This window comes from Oxyura jamaicensis, chromosome 13 (assembly GCF_011077185.1).
Source record: "Oxyura jamaicensis isolate SHBP4307 breed ruddy duck chromosome 13, BPBGC_Ojam_1.0, whole genome shotgun sequence".
NCBI lineage: Eukaryota > Metazoa > Chordata > Aves > Anseriformes > Anatidae > Oxyura > Oxyura jamaicensis.
Window position 1 is genome coordinate 7,369,269 of NC_048905.1, and position 20,376 is coordinate 7,389,644.

The 20,376-nt window shown below is 52.7% G+C and overlaps 1 protein-coding gene and 1 long non-coding RNA gene across 3 annotated transcripts in view; one reads left to right on the top strand and one right to left on the bottom strand.

Moving 5' to 3' along the window:
* LOC118173895 (protocadherin gamma-C3-like) overlaps positions 1-10,957 on the bottom strand; it is a 38,389-nt gene extending 27,432 nt beyond the window's left edge. The window contains exon 1 of one of the 2 annotated variants that reach the window (XM_035338855.1): positions 9,142-10,957. In XM_035338855.1, the coding sequence (XP_035194746.1) occupies positions 9,142-10,923 (1,782 nt within the window). In that variant the 5' untranslated portion in view covers positions 10,924-10,957. Of the gene's footprint in view, positions 1-2,714; positions 5,644-9,141 lie in introns of those variants that run through there. The other variant, XM_035338852.1, reaches the window with a different exon arrangement.
* LOC118173904 lies at positions 10,913-17,029 on the top strand. Its single transcript, XR_004754437.1, has 2 exons — positions 10,913-11,063; positions 16,712-17,029. It is a non-coding gene; the product is annotated as an uncharacterized LOC118173904 (long non-coding RNA).
* Positions 17,030-20,376: the final 3,347 nt, after the last annotated feature.

Sequence of the window (20,376 nt, forward strand, 5' to 3'; positions counted from 1 at the left end):
ACCACCAGCTGGGAGGGCTCGCACCAAAGGGCACCCACCCCTGCCAGCCCCTGGGGCTGTCAGAGGCAGGGATCAGAGGGGAGGCTAGAGCCCGAAGACAAGTGCTGGCCATGCCCACCTGCCCAGGCACCCCTTCCTTGCCCTGGATCCAGGACGAGGTAAACCTCCGCAGTGCCCAAGTCGCTATGAACGCACGGAGCCAGCCAATGAGCCCCCCAAGTCGCCACCAGATCGCAGCATTAGGCCAGGGCAGTAGACCGGGAAGGAGGCCCAGGCCTCGCACCCGGCAGAAGCAGGCATCAAAGCTCCGCAGAGGTCTCAGCCCCTCTCGGGGGGCAGCACCCGAGACCCCCTGACCTCCCCTGGGTGCACCCAGGGCCTGCGGTGATGGGGGGGTAAGGGGGGACAGCGCTCCGACCCTGCCGGACCCCCTGCCTGGGCCCCCACAGGGCCTCGGGGACGGGGCCGAGGCTGGTCTCGGCGCTCAGGGCCCCGCCGTCGAGGGAGCCTGGGCTCAGCCTCCGTCCCAGCCATCCCAGTCCCCCCGCGGCCCCTCCCGGCCCGTTCCCAGAGCCACAGGGCGGGACGGCCTGCTGCCAATCAGGGAAACACTTCTCATTCCTGGCTCCTGATTGGTGCAGAGCGCCGCCCAGGTCCCGCCTACTGCCCGCTCCGCGGTGGGGGAGAAGCTCTTAAAGGGCCAGCACAGCAAAACGCTGGACAAGCCGCTTCCCCGCCGTACAGCCCGCTCGGCCGCGGGCTCCCGACGCTGCCACTCGCCGTGACCGTGGCCCTGCCGTGTGCCCTGTCCCCACCCCGGACAAACCCCAAGCAGTACAGCAGAGAAATGGGGGGACACACACCGCCACCAGCACCGCGGGGCGCTGCTGCTGCGGGAAGGGGTCCGGTGAAGCCCACACGGCCCGGGGGGATCCACTCACAGGGTCCCAGGTGGATGGAGCAAGTGGCAGGCAGCTCACCTGGGGGATCTGCCGCAGCCCGCAATGGGGACAAGGACAAGCCAGAAGGGGAACGGGGTGTCAGGGACAGAGGAGGAGGTGCCCCCATTCCAGGGCTCCGACACAGCCAGCTGCAGGGAGCAGGGTAGGATCCTGCATGGCACGAGACACCACCTGACCCGGACAGGGCCAGCACTGAGGCTGGGGACTGGTGGGCTGCACCATCCCCACCGCATCATATTTGGGGGCTGGCTGCTGCCCTGAAGGGGTGCAAAGCCTTGGTGGACATGACACAGTCCACAGCAGTGGGTTGGATCTTTTACCACAAAGCCTGAAAATCCACAGCCCGATGCTGGCCCAGCTGGTTTCTGGCAGCACTGGGGGGCTGGGGAGCTTACCCCCTGCCTGTTACCACCTGGGTGATCCCCATCCCAAAGCTCAAATCATTTACTGCCTGTCTTCCCTCCCCTAGCTTCTTGCCAGGAGCCTTTGGTGGCAGGGACATCCTTGTCCCCAGCTGTAACACAACCTGCACAAAGGGAGAGGAACACTTGCTCTGGCAGCTGCTGCAGCCATTCCTGCCTGCTGCAGATAAGTGCTGAGTGTGAGCAGCGACACAAGAGGAGAAAAAAAAAATAAAAGGCATAAAATAACTCTGGGAGGTTTCTGCCTGTGATTCAGCTGCAGCGAGCAGGCAGCACACACAGCCCTGTGCCTGTGCACAGCTTCTGCTGCATCTCATTCCCTCCTGCCCTGAGGAACTACTCGATCCTACTCACAGCCTCCCAAGAGGGGACACAAGACCAGCACCAACCACCTTGGAAATCCATCAGATCCCCCTGCTTCTGCTGGATCCACCACCCGGCCTCACCCCTGAGGATCGCAGCATTCCCATAATTGAAAGCTCTCAAATTAAGCTGCACAATTCCCACCAGGGAAGAAGCACAGGAGCTGTCTGACATGCGCAAACATTTTCCTGTCTGCAGTTTATTCAGCCCGGACATTCGACATGACCCTGAGACAGCATTATTACAAACCACAATAGGGCTGCTAAAGCAAGACCTTGGTGGTGGGCTCACCACCCAGCATCCAGATCAGAGGAGCCCTGAGAGCAGCTGTGGAAGCCTGCAGTCCCACCCCACCACCCCGAGACCAGCATCCTCACAGCGCTTAAATGGAAATAAAACAGGAACCATAAGGAATCAAAGTGAGGTATGGACAGGAGGGACAGCTCTACAGCCGCAGTCGGGGACTAGCATCAGCATTCAGCTTTGAGTGCTACATGGTGGGATGCGACGTGCTGGTGCCCCACGAGCAGATGGTGGCTTGCAGCCCGCCTCTGCTGTCCCACACCGGGGCACAGCGCAGAGGGACTGCAGACCCCCCTTGATGCCTGGACCTGCAAGGACTCAGTTCTCATTTTGAACAGGGAAGGAAACCCCACGAGCAGCAGACTTTCTGTAAGTGATTGCAAGCTGACCTTGGTAGCCACTGGCTAGCCATGCAAGGCATACCCAAAACTGCATCCAAAAGGAACGTGCTCACTACCCAGAATGAACAGACTAACTTGACCCTCCTCACTGCAGTGCAAATGTCATCAACGGAGAGGATGGCTCATTTGATTTTGAAGAAGTCAACCACCATTTAGAGACACGGCGCAACTGGATATCACCCCCCAAGCCCCAATCTGCTGCCACGGACGCATAGCATGGACCAGCCCAGCACTGGGACATGCCTAGAAAGGGGCTACATTACCTCGGTGGGCGTGGGGAGCCGGCTGGTGGTGCCCACTATCTGATGGTATGGTCCTGGCTCACCATTCCTCATGGTGTTCTGGCGGCTCCCCAGGGGGCTGGAAGTGAAGGGTTTTTTACACAGGAGATCGCTCTGGCGAGAGTCTGTGGTGAGATAGACCTGGTGGTAGAAGTTGGGTGGCATGAAACCACCTCGCACCGCATCCACGTGGTGGAAGGGCCCTGGTGTCCTGTACAGGGTGCTCCTGGAGCTGTTGAACAGCTCCTTTGACTGCCTCCACTTGTAGCACTTGAAGATGCCCACCGACACTATGGTGATGAAGAAAGCAGCCGAGACCAAAATCACAGCCAAGATGAGATAGAAAGTCACGTGCCTCCTGGGGTCGTGTGTGGGCACCATGTCAGTGAGGTCAGTGAGCACCTCCTTGACCCTTTCAGCCACAGAGATGGAGACGGTGGCACTGGCAGACAGTGCAGGCTCCCCATGGTCCTTCAGCAGAATGACCAACGTGTGCTGAGGAGCCTCATCCTCCTGGAGCTGGCGGGTTGTGAAGATCTCCCCACTGTGCAGCCCAACTGAGAAGAGGGTTGGGTCAGTGGCCTGCAACAGGGTGTAGGAGATCCAGGCATTGTACCCTGCATCTGCGTCCACTGCCACCACCTTGGTGACCATGTGGCCCGCAGGAGTACCTGGTGCCACCACATCAGTATAGGGGGAGGTGGAGTTGGGGAGGGGGTACAGCACAGTGGGGGCATTGTCGTTGAGGTCAGTGACAAACACACTGACTGACAGGTTGGTGGCCAGAGGTGGAGAGCCACCATCCTGGACCTGCACTGTCATGCTGAACTCCACCTGGTCCTCATGGTCCAGGGAAGTCAACAGATAGAGGGTGCCACTCTCCCGGTTGATGGAGAAGAGATGACCCACAGTGGTGTCACCCTGCAGGAGGGAATAGGTTAGATGGCCGTTGCGCCCCAGGTCAGGGTCTGTGGCACTCACATTAAGAATGGGGATGCCGGGCATATTGTTCTCCAGCACGTACACATCATAGAAGTCCTGGGAAGACTTGGGTGCGTTGTCATTGACATCTGACACCCTCACCAGAATCTGTTTTACCACAGACAAGGGTGGTGAGCCCGAGTCCCTGGCTGTGACAGTGATGTTGTACTCAGATGCCTCTTCCCGGTCCAGAGCTGCTTTGGTTTTCAATGTGTAATAATTTTTGAGAGAGGAGCTGAGCATGAATGGGATCCCAGGGGAAATAAAGCAGTTCACCAGACCGTTGTCTCTGGAGTCCAAGTCTGTTACACTCAGAAGAGCTACGACTGTCCCTGGAGCAGCATCCTCAGGCACAGGGCTGTACACAGAAGTCACCGTCACCTCTGGAGCATTATCATTCACATCCACGACTTCCACCAGCACTTTGCAATGAGCTACACCAGGAACAGCACCCTTGTCTTTAGCCTGTAAGTAAACCTCGTGCAGCTTTGTTTCCTCATAGTCCAGCTGCCCCTTGACCCTCAGTTCCCCTGTGGCTGAGTCCAGATCAAAGAGCTCTCGTACCTTGGCTGGCGTGTGGCTGCTGAAGGAGTAGACAATGTCTCCATTGGGCCCATCGTCCAGGTCATAGGCACTGATCTTGGCGACCAGGGTGCCACTAGGAGTGTTCTCCCTCACACTCGCCTTGTAGGTGGACTGGTTGAAGACTGGGGCATTATCGTTTGAGTCCACGACGTCAATGTGGATCTGCACATGGGCCGAGCGCGGCGGGCTGCCTCCATCCAGCGCAGTCAAAACCAAGTGGAGCTCCCGCTGCTCCTCCCTGTCCAGTTCCTTCTCTAGCACCAGCTCCGCGTACTTGCTGCCATCCACCCTCGTCTGCACGTCCAGCACGAAGTGCGGGTTGGCACTCAGCTGGTAGGTCTGCAAAGAGTTAATCCCCACATCGGGGTCTTGCGCGCTCTCTAGCGGGAAGCGCGCCCCGGCCGCCACCGACTCGCTGATTTCCAGCCTCGCCTGGCCGCTGGGAAAAACCGGGTCGTTGTCGTTGATGTCCTGGATCTCCACGGCGCCGCTGTACAGCTCCAGCGGTTTCTCCAGAACGATCTCAAAGCTCAGGGAGCAGGGGGAGAGCGCTCCGCACAGCTCCTCGCGGTCGATCCGCTCGCTCACCAGCAGCGCGCCGCTCCCGGGATCCACCGCGAAGAACCTCCTGCTGCCGCCGGATACCACCCGCGGCCGGCGCCCGGAGAGCCGCGCCGGGTCCAGCGCCAGGTCGGCCGCCACGTTCCCCACGGCAGAGCCTCTCCGCGCCTCCTCGGGAATCGCATAGCGGATGGCGGCGGAAGCCCAGGAGGAAGCGCCGAGCAAAAGCCAGAGGCTCAGTACCTTCCCCGTCGTCACCCCGCGGCTCCGTGCGGCGACGCCGTTCATCGCACAGGACGGCAGCGCTCCCCGCCTGGCCCCCCCTAGAAGTCCTCAGCTCGCCCCTTCCTGCCGCTGCCCGGCGCCCCGGGACGCGGCGTGCAGCGGGGAGAGGGGCATTGCTCGGCGGCACGGCACTGACTCACTCCCCGGCTCGCTCTCAGTCTCTCTGTGCCTCGTCCCGGCTCCGAGCGGGGCCGGGCCGCCCGATCCCCCGCTCCAGCATTGGCCGACAGCGGCACACAGAGTCCCGGCCAATAACTGCACGGAGAGCTGGAAGCCCCGCGGCCGGGGGGGGTGCGCGGCCGCCCCACCGACAGCAGCAAGGCTCCAGCCGGCTGACAGCCAGCCCAAAAAGCACGCGTCCCTTTCCCCACGTACGGGGCCGGTCAGACACCGGCAGGAAGGTGTGAGAGTTAACGGGCGGGATGGAGCCGAAAGGGGCGGCCGGAAAACAAGGGGGTGTCTCCCGGGAAAACAAACCCACGTTGGAGTCAGGCAGCAGGAGAGAGAAGGGGCGGGGGATCGGAATGAGGTGGAGAAGGGGGTCTCACGGGACCTTCCGGCTCCCGGTCCTGTCAAGAGTCCAGCCCTTTCCGAGCGTCCCACAGCGTCGCGACGGCGCGCCGCGGTGTGCCAGCAAAGCAGCGTCGCCGACAAAGCGACACCACTCTCGTGCCGCCGCTCCCCCGGCGGGCAGCTGCTGGGGTTCCCGGCAGCCGCGCCCCCGCCCCGCTTCCCATCACCACCACTGCTCCAGGGGGGGATCCTTCCCGGCAAATCGCAGAACCCTCGGCCTGACACTCCCTCCCTCCCTTCCTCCCTTCCTCCTCGCCGCCTCCCGGCTTGCTCCCCCGGTGCTCGATTTCTCCAGACGCAGCGAACTCACGGCCGGCGTCGTGCTGGCACCTGAGGCACCCTCCCCGCCCCCTGCTGCAGCAACCCCGCGGGTCGCGGCACCGTGCAGATCTCGGCACCTAGCCGAGCACCGGCCGGTTCGGGCTGCCTTTCGGGTTGTTGCACCTCCCGACACGGCGGGTTTCCGACGTTCAGAGCCTGCAAACGGACGCAAACTACCGCGGTGTTGGAATTCATTTTCTGTCACCCAAGAAACTGCTAAGGTGTCTCGGTGGCACAGGAAGGGAAGAACGGAGCTAGACACGGGAGCGCCTGGAGCCCTGTCGAAATCGGGCTGCGGCAGAGAGACAGCATCCCGCAGCACCCGGCGCTTTCCCACAGCCGATAACGAACGGAAGGAAAAGAAACCAGCGCCCACAGCTGTTTATCGAGGGGAACTGCAAGGACCTCCGCTCCCTGAATAATCTGCTCGGAATCGTTGCACCTGATGAGCTGCCATCCCAAAGTCTGCCGTGCCTGAGGGCGGTGTGCGGGGGCTGTAAATCCCGCTCACCAACGTGGGGGACCCAACACCTTCCGGAGAGGCAGGGACCTCGACTCTGGCTGCGCGTTTTCGCCCTGCGCACGGCTGGTAACTGCCGGGAGCACACCCAGATGCGCAATGTTTCAGCGCTTATACGCGGCATCAGTGGAATCAAACGGATCGGCTCAGACTTTCCTACCCAACAATCATTCTCGCAATTAACTTAATTGTCGGAAGTTAAAACGTACCGGCGCTACTTACTCCTAGCTCGCTCTTATCACTACACCAGTCCACAGAATTTGATAAAAGTATATGCCTCGAGTCAATAAAATCCAACGTTAGTAACTAATATTTTAACAGAACTGAATTATAAAGCAATTTATAGGCTCCCAAGGAAAATGAGATGCTTTACCCACTGCAGCTGCATCGTGCATGTAAGTATGAACAGTTCTGCCACTCTATACCTTCTGGAACGCCTCCACCAGGCCGTGTCAGCAGGCTCACTTTGCTGAAAGCAGATTTCTTTCTTCACTATCCCCTATACAACCAAATTCCAATTATCTTTCCTACATGTAATCTCAAATGTAGAAAATCCACGGCTTCCTTCGAGCTAAACCTTGAAATAGTCTGCAGCCGCTTATTTACTTTGAAATAAGTTCTGAATCTTCTTTTTTCCCCTTACTGCCTCTTCCTAATACATTCAAGTCTTTCATAAGTTCTTGCTGAGCATTTTTTCTAACATATATATCGCAATGCGTAAAAAGTTTTTCCTCATATGGGTACACATGCGAGCCCTACCCAAAGTACTTTGTCCTGGCAGTAGTCAGCCAAGATGCAGAGTGCCGAGTAAAGCCAAGAGATCTCCCTATTCAGGAAAGGCGCTGAAGACTCAGCATTTCCATCTTTCATATTTCGAGTGATCTGGGGACGTTACATCCCTTTCACTTTGCTGGGAAACCAGACTATTAAAAGCGACATCCTCGGAGTTCCTGAAAACACCATTTGAAGGAAGAGAAGCAGAACTATGCGGCAGCAAAGGAGAAGGCACCTTCCCCCTACACAAGGACGAGTTCAAGGGGGGAGTTCAAGAGAAATCCCGGGCAGAGTGGCTCAGCCCGTCCCTATTTCTGGTCCCACCGGGGCTCCGGAGGAGCCTGCGGCAGCAGCATACCCAAAACGCTTTCTGCTCGGCTCCGGGCTCTGAGCAACAGTACCGGGTCCCCGGTGAATGCAGGACGAAAGGGAAACGTTAAATCATACGTGCGCACAACATTTTCCTTATGAATGGTTCAGAGAGAGCAAATAACGGAATGGAAAGGAAAACAGACAAGAGGACTGGAGTTGTTGCCCTCACTAATTGCAAACCCCACTATAGATCATACATCAATTTCACAAAGAAGTGCTCACATAGGGCACTTTTGAGACACTAAATGAAGAATTGACTAAACCCAGACGAAAGGATTGTCTCAGCTTTGTGTCCCAAGACGCTTGTGCCATTGCTCCATCCTGTGTCCACGCTACCACCCCGGCTCGCTGAAACTCACACCCAAGGCAGAACAGAGAGACGGGGGAAGGGGAAAGACCGCACGAGCACACGGAGAAGGACCCGGGACAACAGCTCACCTCTGCCGAGCTCTCTGGGCTGGGAGGGTCCTCCCCGGAGGCGCCTCCTGGGCCAAGGTCCCCCGCCAAGACATGGTCAGGCAGAGCTGCCGCGCCTGGTCTCAGAAACGTGAAGTCCTTCTGGACGGATTCGGAGGCCAAACACACCTCGTAGGAGTAGGGCAAGGGCAGCGTGCTGCTGCAATAGTTGTAGGGTGCTTTGGGGCCCAGGCTGGAATAGAGTTCCTTATCGGAAGTTAGGAAAATGGGGGGGCTCCTGGCCCGTCGGCACTTGAAGAACACTACCAACATGACTGTGAAAACGAACAGCAAGGACACCAAAGCAAGCGCCACCACCAAAACGAGGTTTAGATCTGAAGTCAGCTCGGATTCGGCAGCCTTGTCGCTCAGCTCCGGCAGCGCCTCCTGCAAGCTTTCGGCCAGCACCACGTGCAGCGTGGCCGTGGCCGACAGCGCCGGCTGCCCGTGGTCCTTCACCACGGCCACCAGCCGCTGCTTTGCCGCGTCCCGCTCCGACACGGCCCGCGCCGTGCGCACCTCGCCGCTGTGCAGCCCCACGTGGAAGAGCCCCGGCTCCGGCGCCTGCACCAGCTCGTAGGACAGCCACGCGTTGCGCCCCGCGTCCGCGTCCACCGCCACCACCTTGGCCACCAGGTAGCCGGCCTCGGCCGAGCGCGGCACCACCTCGAACGGCACCGCGGCCGCCCCGCCGCTCGCCGCCCCGCTCGCCGCCGCCGGCCACAGCACCCGCGGCGCGTTGTCGTTGCGGTCCAGCACGAAGACGCGCACCGTCGCCGTCGCGCTGCGCGCCGGGGTCCCGCCGTCCTGCGCCCGCACCACCACGGCGAACTCGCGGCACTGCTCGTAGTCGAAGGAGCGCTGCGCGTACACCGCTCCGTTCCGCGCCTCCACCGACACGTACGGCGCCGTCGCGCCGTCGCCCTCCAGCCAGTAGCTCACGAGCCCGTTGGCGCCCGCGTCCGCGTCCCGCGCGTGCACCCGCAGCACCGGCGCGCCCGCCGCGTTGTTCTCCGCTACGTAGGCGCTGTAGGCGGCCTCCTCGAACACCGGCGCGTTGTCGTTCACGTCCGACACCTCCAGCACCAGCGCCGCGCGGCTCGACAGCGCCGGGCTGCCGCGGTCCCTGGCCACCACCGTCACCCGGTACTCGGCCGCCTGCTCCCGGTCCAGCGCGCCCGCTGTCACCAACTTGTATGAGCCGCCCGACGACGCCACGATGGACAGCGGCGCCTCGCCCGACAGCTCGCACCACACCTGACCATTCTCCCCGGAGTCCCGGTCCCGCACTTTGAGCAGCGCTACGACGGTGCCGGGAGCCGCGTCCTCGGGCACCGGGCTCGACACCGACGTCAGCGTCACCTCGGGCGCATTGTCATTCACGTCGAGCACCTCCAGCTCCGCTTTGCAGTGCGCCACCAGGCCGCCCCCATCCCGCGCCTCTACCAGCAGCGTGTAGCCCCGCGTGTCCTCGAAGTCCAGCGCCTCTTGCAGCGTCACAGTCCCGTTCTCTGCTGCCACCGCGAACTTCTGCAGCACCTTGGCCGGCATTTCTGCGAAGCTGTAAGTGATGCGGGCGTTACTGCCCTCATCGCTGTCAGAGGCCGAGACGTGCAGCACCACGGAGCCCGGCGGTGTGTCCTCCCGCAGACTCACCCGGTACCGCTCCTGCGCGAACACGGGCGCGTTGTCGTTGGCGTCGGTGACGTTGATGCAGAGCTGGGCGGTGCCGCTCCGGGGCGGCTCCCCGCCGTCCAGCGCCGTCAGCACCAGGCGCAGGCTCGGTTCGCGCTCCCTGTCCAGCGCGCGGCGCAGCACAAGCTCCGCGAACTTGCTGCCGTCCTGGCTCTCCCTCACTTCCACCACGAAGTACCCGTTGGCCTCCAGCTCGTAGCCTTGCAGAGAGTTCGGGCCCACGTCCGGGTCTTCGGCGATACCCAAGGAAAAGCGGGCGCCGGGGGAAGTCAACTCGTTGATTTCCAGCTGGATGCTGTCTCGCAAGAAGCGCGGCGCGTTGTCGTTAACGTCCTGGATGGCCACTTCGACGTGGAAAACGTTCAGCGGGTTCTGCACGACCACCTCGAAACTGACGGAGCAGGACTCCGACTCGCCGCACAGCTCCTCCCGGTCCAGCCTCTCGCTCACGTACAGGTTCCCGTTCTCCCCGCTGACGGCGAAGTAGTGCTTCTCCGAGCTGATCCGCAGCTGGCGTGCCGGCAGCTCGGCTGGGCTCAGCCCCACGTCCCGCGCCAGCGGCCCCACCAGCGAGCCCCTGCTCAGCTCTTCGGGGATCGCGTAGCGGAGCCGCTCCGGCGCCGCCCGGCAGCAGCAGCAGCAGCAGTACAGGAGCAAAGCGGGCAGCAGCCCCTGCCCGCCCGCTCGCCGCCGGCTCCTCCGCCGCCCGCCTGCCATACGCAACAGCCGCTTGCCGCTTCCACCCCCCCTCCGCCGCCGCTCCTGCCAGGCACTGCCCGCCCCGGGCGCCGATACCGCCGGAGCGCAGCGATCTGGGCACCGGCTCGGCCGCTGCTCCCCGCCTCTGCTGCCCGCGCAGCTCCCGCTCTGGCGGCGCCGGGCGAGCGAGCAGCCTGCGGGGGCAGGAGGCGGCGGCGGCGGCGGCCAACAGCGGCACCCGGAGGCCCCGCGGCGCCACCGCAGCCGGCTGCTGCCTGCGCACCCCGGGTCCCGGCCGCTGCTCGCCGAGGCGCGCTGACAGCAGCCGCCCGGCAGACGGCGCCAGCAGCTAGCGGGAGCGCGGTTCATCGTCGGGCTCTGCCGGTTTTCTGCCACCGCGCGGAAGGCGAGGCGAGCAGCTCTGTTCGGCTGTGGAAGTGAGGAGTCTGGCTGGGGAGCGCGCTACCGAGCAGAGGAGCAGCGCGCGGACATTGCACACCAGAGCACAGGTAAGAACAGGCAGACGCACTGTAAGGGAAACAGCCAACACCTTTCAGGAGTTTCCACTACTTCTGGGTGTTGTCTTTCCCCCGCTCTCGCATTTCATTTCTATCAGCTATGACTAGCAGCAGCGACAAAGTGCTTCTGGAGAAAAGGTGTTGTAGGAAGAGCACCAGATCCACCACGAACACTGTTTTCTTTCAGGAGCTTCTTGGTTATATCAATTTCATTTTATATATCTGTCATAGTGGCTGGGACTAGGGGAGAACACGGCAAGCTTTATTCTCTACAGAAGCAGCATCAGCACATGCTCTCGGTTTTACAAATCAGTGAGATCACCACCACTAACTACTCCAGCAGAATGAAGACAGCCCTGTTAAATCTGGTTTTCAAAATTGCTTCTTTTTGTTGAATGGAGTGAGAAAGTTGATGTAAGAACATAGATGGTCAGCAAAAATGTATCCAATGTACTGGCATACTTCTATAACCAATGTGCTGTTTCAATGGTTGTGAAGAAAAGCAATTGTATGCTGCCCTGTGATGGTGCCTGACACATATGCAATATGTCAGCTACATTTCCAAGCATGGTCAAACACTTGTAGAAAAGAAGATGGCAAAAAAAAACAACCTCACAAGACAAAGTCTCAGAAAGGCTTTGAAAACAGGCGACACTAGAGAAGGATGTTTATTGATAACACAAACACAGTGACATGCAATTTTCACCAAAAAGACATAGAGCATTCTGGGAGTGGGGGGCTCTGAAAATGGAAAGGATTCAACTCACTTGAGTGCAACACTTATGAAAAGGTATTTAATCTTCCTCAAGACCCACTTTTATGATAGCACTGCCTCTTATCAGAAATCAAAGGAAATTATGGAATGGAAGGCTCTGAAAGCCAACAAAGCTTGGTTCATGACCTATGACCAAGAGAATCATCTCAACCTCCATACAGACCACAAATCTGGAAAACTACAAATACAGTGTATTTTCCTGACTCTCCAATTGCTCTAAACAAGAGTGCTGAGATTGCTCTAAAACATGACTCCATCAGTGACTACTGTGCTCATTTCCAGGGTCCCAGTGGTAACTAATTTCCTGATTTATATCTTACGAGAGAGTCTCTTCTAGCACCCTTATAAGATATAAAGATGGAGACTGCAGGACTCAGTTTCTCCTTCACAAGACTATTCCACAGTCATCAAGAAACAATTGCTTGTGGAGTAATCCTTCTGTCATAGAAGAGGTCACAATGCCACTGTGTGAACACACTCTTCCTGGCAAACAGGACCATTTTCACGAAGAAATAGCCACAACCTTCTTCAGTTGGAGAGACACACACAAAAGGCTCATAGTAATGATCCCTGGGAGATTTAACCTGCTTTGACAAAACTATCAACAAGGTCACTGTGTAGACAGGCTTCTTCCATCAGCAAGGCCATTCCCATAACCACATAAAGGGGCTCCTCACTGGCTGCTGAGGAGCACAGAAGTAGAAAGAAACATTTATAACTCACAATGCTATTAAGAATGCATGCTAGTGTATGCCTCATACATCGCTTGCATCAATTTTCAATCTTTACCATTAATGGATAACATGTTACTACAGGTAAGAGTAGACAAGGATACCAAAAGAGCTGCAAGGTGGCAATCAAAGTGCAAATCATTAACCCTTCACAGTAAGAGTATTTCCACGTGCCTTTCAGTGCTACCCCATCTGTAACCTGTAATGCTGCCCAAGGGAAACTGCAAAAATACTCTGCATCACTTCCATTCCTGAATTGTTCAGCTCTCTTGAGCACAGTCACACATATAAGATATATCACGCAGCTTCACTCTGAGGTTTAGATCCAGACCACATCAAAGGTCAAACCCACTGCTGGATTATTCTGGTGTTTGGACATGGCCCCAGCAATAAAGTATACTGTCTCCCGCTCTATGGATACCATGGATGCTAGCTTTGACTGCTCCTCAAGGATGTGGGGCCTGACAACAATGGGAGAGATGTGCAAGAGGATACATAAGGGCTTGTTCAGCACTGGTAACCTCTGAAATTGAAACATCTTCCATGACCTCATTTTCAATCAAGACCTCAGAGTTTCAGTGAAATAGGAAAATAAATTAAATCCCCTGACTTGATTCCTAACACTTCAATTCACTTTCAAGGACTGAGAAGAGGCTTATGGTCTTGTATAACCACAACATTTAGTGTACAAACGTGCAGTTTTTTGAATCCACTCACAGTACAGTTAGGCACTTTTGGGAGAGCACAATGTTGAGTTGCCATCAAGGTCAAGAAGTGCACCTGTACCCACCCACAAGTATCTTAGAATTTTACATCTACCAACAAGTAATTTTGTTCTTCCACCCTCTTCCTCCATGCAGAGCTTGGAGCTCACTTTTGACTAAAACTGGGGAATTCCCACAGGCAACAAGGAACTCACCGTAATGCCTGGGAATGGTCTCATGGCTGAGGAAAGCACTACGTCCTGTGTGGAAAACACACATTGCATTCTGAAACACAACATTCTTCTGTCACAACTAGCTGAGGAACATGTGTGAAGAACATTCACCCATAAGGTAAGTAGAAGACTTGCCTAAAGCAGGCACAGGCAAATGAGGCTCTACATTCACTTCATATAATGGCTTATATACATCCTAAAGAATGTTAAATGAAGAAAGTGACCCCTGCATCATTGTTCCACAAACAGAGATTTCGTTGAAACACTTGAGACTCAACACAGAAGGTCACCAGGGCATCGCAGTCTTTACTGTGGGCACCAAAGTTCATCCCCAGATCACCTGGAACTCAAAGAGATCTTAAGCTGCAAGCAAAGCCTTCAAGTCTTCCTCTGGGCTACACAGGAGGGGACTTCATTTTTAGAAAAAATCATCCTCTCATCAATTTTTCTACTATGTGGCCTGCTCATCTCCAATGATTATAAAACTATGAATGAAAAGGCCTTTCTCATACAGGGCCTTTTCTCATGCTAACTCTTGCAAGAAATGAAGAGATTCAGTTTTAGCTTCTGTTTCATTTCCTTCATACACAAAAATTTGTCTTCAGATGTCTGAAAGGACCTTTTCAGAGGAGTTAAGGATTTCCTGCAGTACAACTCCAGCATTTTCAAATGCTAAAGCCCTATCCAGAAATGGGAAACATGAAGCACAACCTTCCTAGAAACAAAGATCAGAAAACATAATTATGTCTACAGGAAAGCTATCCATCACAATGTTATGATGAGATATGGATGGATACACAAGTTTTCACAATGGAATTTTAAGTAGTTCTACCCATTAAAGCATCATTGTACATACATGGTTTTTACACCAATAACCAACTAACATTTCCTTTAGGTCTGGAAAACAAGAATCACACTGTAAATGGAACAGGCTTTGGTACCAGTACAAAATCAAAACACTGTCTAAACAACATCACTGTAGATGCACCTGTTTTCCAGATTCAAAACCAGCCTCTCACCCTCCTTGCTCTGCATGCACAGCTTTTAGTTGCACCATGGACAAGTTTTGACCATGGACCTCTTTTGGCCATATGTCACCCCTCAGCAAGAACATTTCACTTAGTGACACTGTAGGAAACATAAGTATATCAAACTATATTGAGCTGTCTTGATAGCTGTAAACATTCAACATATGTATCCCCATAGGACTGCTCCCCCAAGGACTACGGTTATAACAGGTCTTCCAAGCTTTGAAAGATTATCAGCCACATTGAGGACCAGTTTTAGACCCTGACAACATCAAGGCAAAAACCTGAAACCTGCAGATGTGAAGAAATCAGAGTTTCCTATTGCAGATTATGTCAGTAGGTACATGTGAGCATAATAAGGGTAACCAGTAGACAGCAAAGTTACAGAAGGATCCTTCCAGAGGCTCGTTTCTAGCCAGAGGTAGTCAAAGTAATTTGGACAAGACAAAATGGAAAATGCAATATAACAACTATGATAAAGTGAATGTTAACACCTACCTTCTATGTGTTTAAAATTAAAACACACTGAACTCTTTCACATGCCCTGTCTCTCTCCAGACATCAGCCTTCTATATGTCCAGAGACAGCACAACAAGAAATGAAAGTGGTGAACCTGCAGCATGGCTGCTGCTACAGCATGTGTCTGTTAGTAAATGCATGTCCAGCTCCGTTCTTGATAGGTCAGTGTTAAAAGGCCGTGAAGCAGCAAAATAAATCTGTTTCCTCCAAGAGCCCTTCACACAGAGCACTACTGAGGCATTCTCAAATCCTCACAACATTCACAATTGCCTTTCATCTTCGTAGCAGGCAAACAGACATTGTTAAAGGACCAATTGTGCAAACCGTTTCTCCACCACATGCTCAAAGACCACAGCACGGACAGACGCAAAGACATTTCTTTGCTCAACACTTTATTGTGAAGAATCATAAAGGTCAAGAAGATTGTAAAGGAGAAGCAGTTAAGTTAAACAGAGGGCCATTAAGATTCTGTTTCAAGACAATCTCACCCGACTCATCCGTCACATGTGCTATCAGGAAGATTCCTGGCTCTGCTAACATCAGCAAACGAGCAATTGCCCAGCCTGTTTCTCCACACAAAGACTGCACTATAGACATGAACATGAAACACAGCCTTCCTGGAAACAACAGCCTAGGTATGTCTGCCTATAGGCAGAGACCTTGGCATTAACTATGAAATCAGACAGTTGTCCAGCCCAAACTATGTTGACCACGTTATTCTCCAAGATTGACACCAGCCTCTCACCCTCCTTGCTCAGCATTCACAGACTGTATCCAACTTTTGGCCACATGTCACACACAGCAAGAGCATTTAATTCAGTGGCATTTTAAGGAAACTTAAGCAAATCAAAATCATGACAGCTGCAAACATTCAAGGTACATATGGAGTCAGCTCCCATAGTTCCACAATACTAACATCTTCCAGTCTTTTTAGGGTTCTCTGCCATGCTGAAGCCCAGTTTAGATGCTGGCAACAAGACAAAAATGTGAAAACTACACAAGTGAAGGACTTCACTATCACTCTACAGACATTTAGGACAAGAGGCAATGGCCGCCAAATAGAGCACAGAAAGTTCCACACCGACATGCGAAAGAACTTCTTCACAGTGAGAGTGATGGAGCACTGGAACAGGCTGCCTAGAGAGGTTGTGGAGTCTCCTTCTCTGGAGATATTCAAGGCCCGCCTGGATGCCTACCTGGGCAGCCTGCTCTGAGGAACATGCTTTGGCAGGGGGGTTGGACCCGATGATCGAGGTCCCTTCCAACCCCTACAGTTCTGTGATTCTTCTTTGGTTTACCATGACATGGTGCAAAAAAAAACAAAAACAAAAACAAATGATGGACCAGCAACACTGTTTCCCCAGTCCTACAGTTATAAAAGATCTTCCAGTCTTTGAAGGATTATCAGACACATCGAGGCCCCAGCATTAGTCCTTGAAAACAAACAAACAAACAAAATCAAAAAAAAAAAAAAAAAAGAAACCTACAGAAGTGAAAGAATCAGTTTCAGGTTATGCCACAAGCACTTATGCACACAATAATAATTTAAAAAAGAAAAAGAAAAAAGGAAAAGAAAAGAGCTAGGAAACTTGTGGTCTATACAGGTAAAATAAAAGTAGAACAAACTGTTATCTGCCTTGTCTTTACAGAGATGTCATATATTCACCTGTCCAACCATTATGAAATGACATGAAAGTGAAGGACACCAGTGGTAATGCTGTTAACAAAATACAACTATTACCTCACATGGGAAAGGAAAGGTGACTTAATTTAACATCCACTGTATCGATGCCAAAAGCAAGGCATCCTGCTGCTCAAAATTTGCTCTTTGATTAATTGACGATTAGACAACCAAATGCCAGACTTGCAAAAAGCACTTCACCTATCGAGCTCTATAAGATAACATCGCTACTAGTCTTCTAGTCCACATTTGAAGAGTAAGTCTCATCCAGCTGGTGAAGACTACAGAAAGAAACCTTTCTAAGCAGTACTGCTAACAGGAACATGTACTGCTGTGCACCTCACACACTGCTCACACACATCAACATTCAGTCCTTAGCAAAGGCAGATCACACAATGTCACAGGCAAAAGTGGACAAGGACACAGAACAAGCTGTAGAGCGGCAGTCAACATGCAAACGATTAACCCTTCATGGTGAGAACACCTCAGTGTAACTTGCAGTGCCACCTGATCTGGAATGCTGCCCAGCAGAGAGCGCAGCAATGCTCTGAGCGAATTAGGGACATTAGGGGCAAAACTCTCCTGCCAATAGCCCATGCCCACAACAGACACCTAGAGGAAGAGCACAGGAGGGTAAACACATGGGGAGCGAGACAAAAAAGCCTGAGAAAGAGGCGAGTCTGGAGGAAGGGACTCAAGAGACACCATGAGAGTGATTCACCATGAGGGTATTAGGGTGTGCACCACAGACACAAGCAGTATCTTCTCAGAGCAGCGGCGGAACTCAGACACTGCCAAGGGCGTTCCATTCAGTGACATTTTAAGGAAACTTAACAAAGCTGTAAACATTCAAGCTCTGTATGGAATCAACTACCTCAACCCCACAATTCTTGCAGATCCTACAATTTTTTAAAGGTTCTCTGCCACACTGAAGCCCGATTTATACAGCCAACAAGGCAAAATGTGAAAACTACAGAATGAAGGATTTCATGATCACTTTACAGATGTTCTTCTTTGCTCCGTCCAAGCATTATGCTTAATGAGATTCAAGTGATGGACTTGCAACGTCTGCTCTCATAGTATGTGTCTGCTTGCAAAGACACTTCCAGCTCCGTATCTGAAAGGTCAATGTTCAAAGATCATGATGAGAAATCAAAGCCTCCAAGAGCACTTCACATATGAAGAATGCCCAAACTACTCCCAACTGTTACAATTGGCAGCCAGAATGACATCATCAAAAGACCATTTGGTGAGCACTTTTCTCTACACTGTGCACAAAGACTACACTATGGATGGCTCCAAAGACAATTTTCTTTTCACCACATTATCATGATGCAATATAAACATGAAGAGAACAGACAATATGCAGCTAAGTTACACACATGGGCATTTTTGAGTATTCATAGTATTAGGGCATATAAGGTAGATAGTAGAGAATGAATTGCCCAGAAGGTCTTCCTGAAGTTTCCAACACAGGAAAAATAGCATTTCAAATGCAAAACCTATTCATCAGAAAGACTTAAAATTGCATGAACCACAGCTGTGTGCCTAATGGAATAACTACAACAAGCAGGGAGATGGGCATCTGTTCTACAGCCACAGATACAGAGCTCCCTTACACTCTCACCTCAAACCTTTCACAACTTCAATCTTTTACTTTCATCTTCAGAATCTGCAAACACATCTCACCAAAGGACAAGTTCAATGAACTATTTCCCTCTGTACTCACCACATCCACATCTTCAAGGAATGCCAAGAAGGGAGGTATATGTGCCCAGAAGTTTCAAAAGCATACTAATGATCTAAGAGGAGAGAGAGAGAGGAGCCTTCACCAAAGACTGGGTCATCAGAAACTTTTGGAGGGAATTTCCCCCTCCTCTAAGTACTTGCACTGCTCCATACACACATTCCTCTTCCACTAACATCATGTATACATCCATTCTGGGGAAACAAAAATGGAAGAGAACACACAAGTACCCTCACATCTCCAGCCTTCTACCCCAGCTCCAGCTCTGTTGAAATACCCTGCTATTGCCTCACGCAAGCAAGACCCATGAGCACATTGCTCAACACAGCTATGCTGCTAAATGGAAGTCAGCCTATATAAACAGATGATATACCAGGAAAAGATGAAATCAGACAAGCAGCACGAGAAGGCATTCAAAGAGAACATGTGGTATGGAATTTTTCTGGGAAGGTACCAGTCCTCTGGCAGGCAACAAAATTATTCCCCAGAGTACTGGAAACACACCGAGGTTTTAAGCTGCAAGCAAGGCCCTAAAGTCTTCTCCTGGACTACACACAATGTGACTTTTTTGGAAATTTTAGGAAAAGTTAATCAGCTCTCATTAATTTGTCTTTGAAGTGTCCCTCTTGTCTCCAATAAATATGAAACTGTAAATATGAAGACCTTACTTTGTGACCTTTTCACATGCCAAGTCTTCAGAGCAATGAAAAGAGATTCACTTTATCTTCTGTTTCATTTCCCTAATGTATATATAAAAAAATAATCTTCAGATGGCTGTTAGGATCTTGTTAAGGGAGGTAAGGATTTCCTGAAGCGCAGCACTGGTATTTTCAATAGAAAAAGGCGTACCGAGAAATGGGAAATATAAAGCACAACCTTATTTGGAAAAAGGCCAAAAAAATGAAATATGACTACAAAGAAATTCTATTTCACAATTTAGATATGGATGGATTAATCTGAATCCAAACAGAAATTATAAACCATTATACATAGGCATCATCCCTCTACATACACATTTTCTGTAAAAAAGTATCATTGGGGGATTATGATTGACTTTCAGGGCAGCAAACCCACTATAAAATTGTGTAAAAATTTTGTATAAATGCTGCAGATCTTTGCACAAACTATAAAATCAAACCTTTGCCCAAAGAAAATATTCATTAATCCACCTATTTTCCACACTCACTACCAGCTGCTCACCATCCTTGCTCTGAATTTACATCCTCCACTTCCACCATGGACAATAACTTTCTAGCCGTATGTTGGCCACTGCCAAGAATGGCTCATTCAGTGACATATCAAGGAAGCTTAAGCATAAAAAATTTCTTGCCCTGAGGGCAGCCAAAGTTCCTGTTGTTTATGAAAACAGCTCCCCCGACCAAAAACGTAACAGATCTAACAAAATTTTAAGGGTTCTCTATGATATTAAGGCCCAGTATAGAAACTTTCAACACACGGGGCAAAATCATGAAACCCGCAGAACACAAAAAGGACTTCACTTTCACCCTTCAGATTTCATTATTTTATTTTGCCAAATATTATGCTGCACGAAATTTAAAAAATTAAAACACAGTGGCTCTGTTGCCGTACACTGTTCCTGCCAGAAAAGATTGTTCCATTCTTGAGAGGTCAATGTTCAAGCAATACTAATTTACTCGGATTTTCAGTTAAACCCAGCACCTCGGTGGAAATCTCACAAACATGTCTTTCATGTCTCTAAGAAGCAAGGGCAGCGAGAGAGCAAAAAGGGCAAGAAAGAGGCGATCGGGGAGGGAGGGACTCGAGAGACTCCGCTAGAGAGACTCACCGGGAAGGCCTCGGGCTGCGCATCGCCGGCGCCGGCAGCGTCTTCCCCGAGCAGCGGAGCGGCCTTGTCGGGCGGCGGC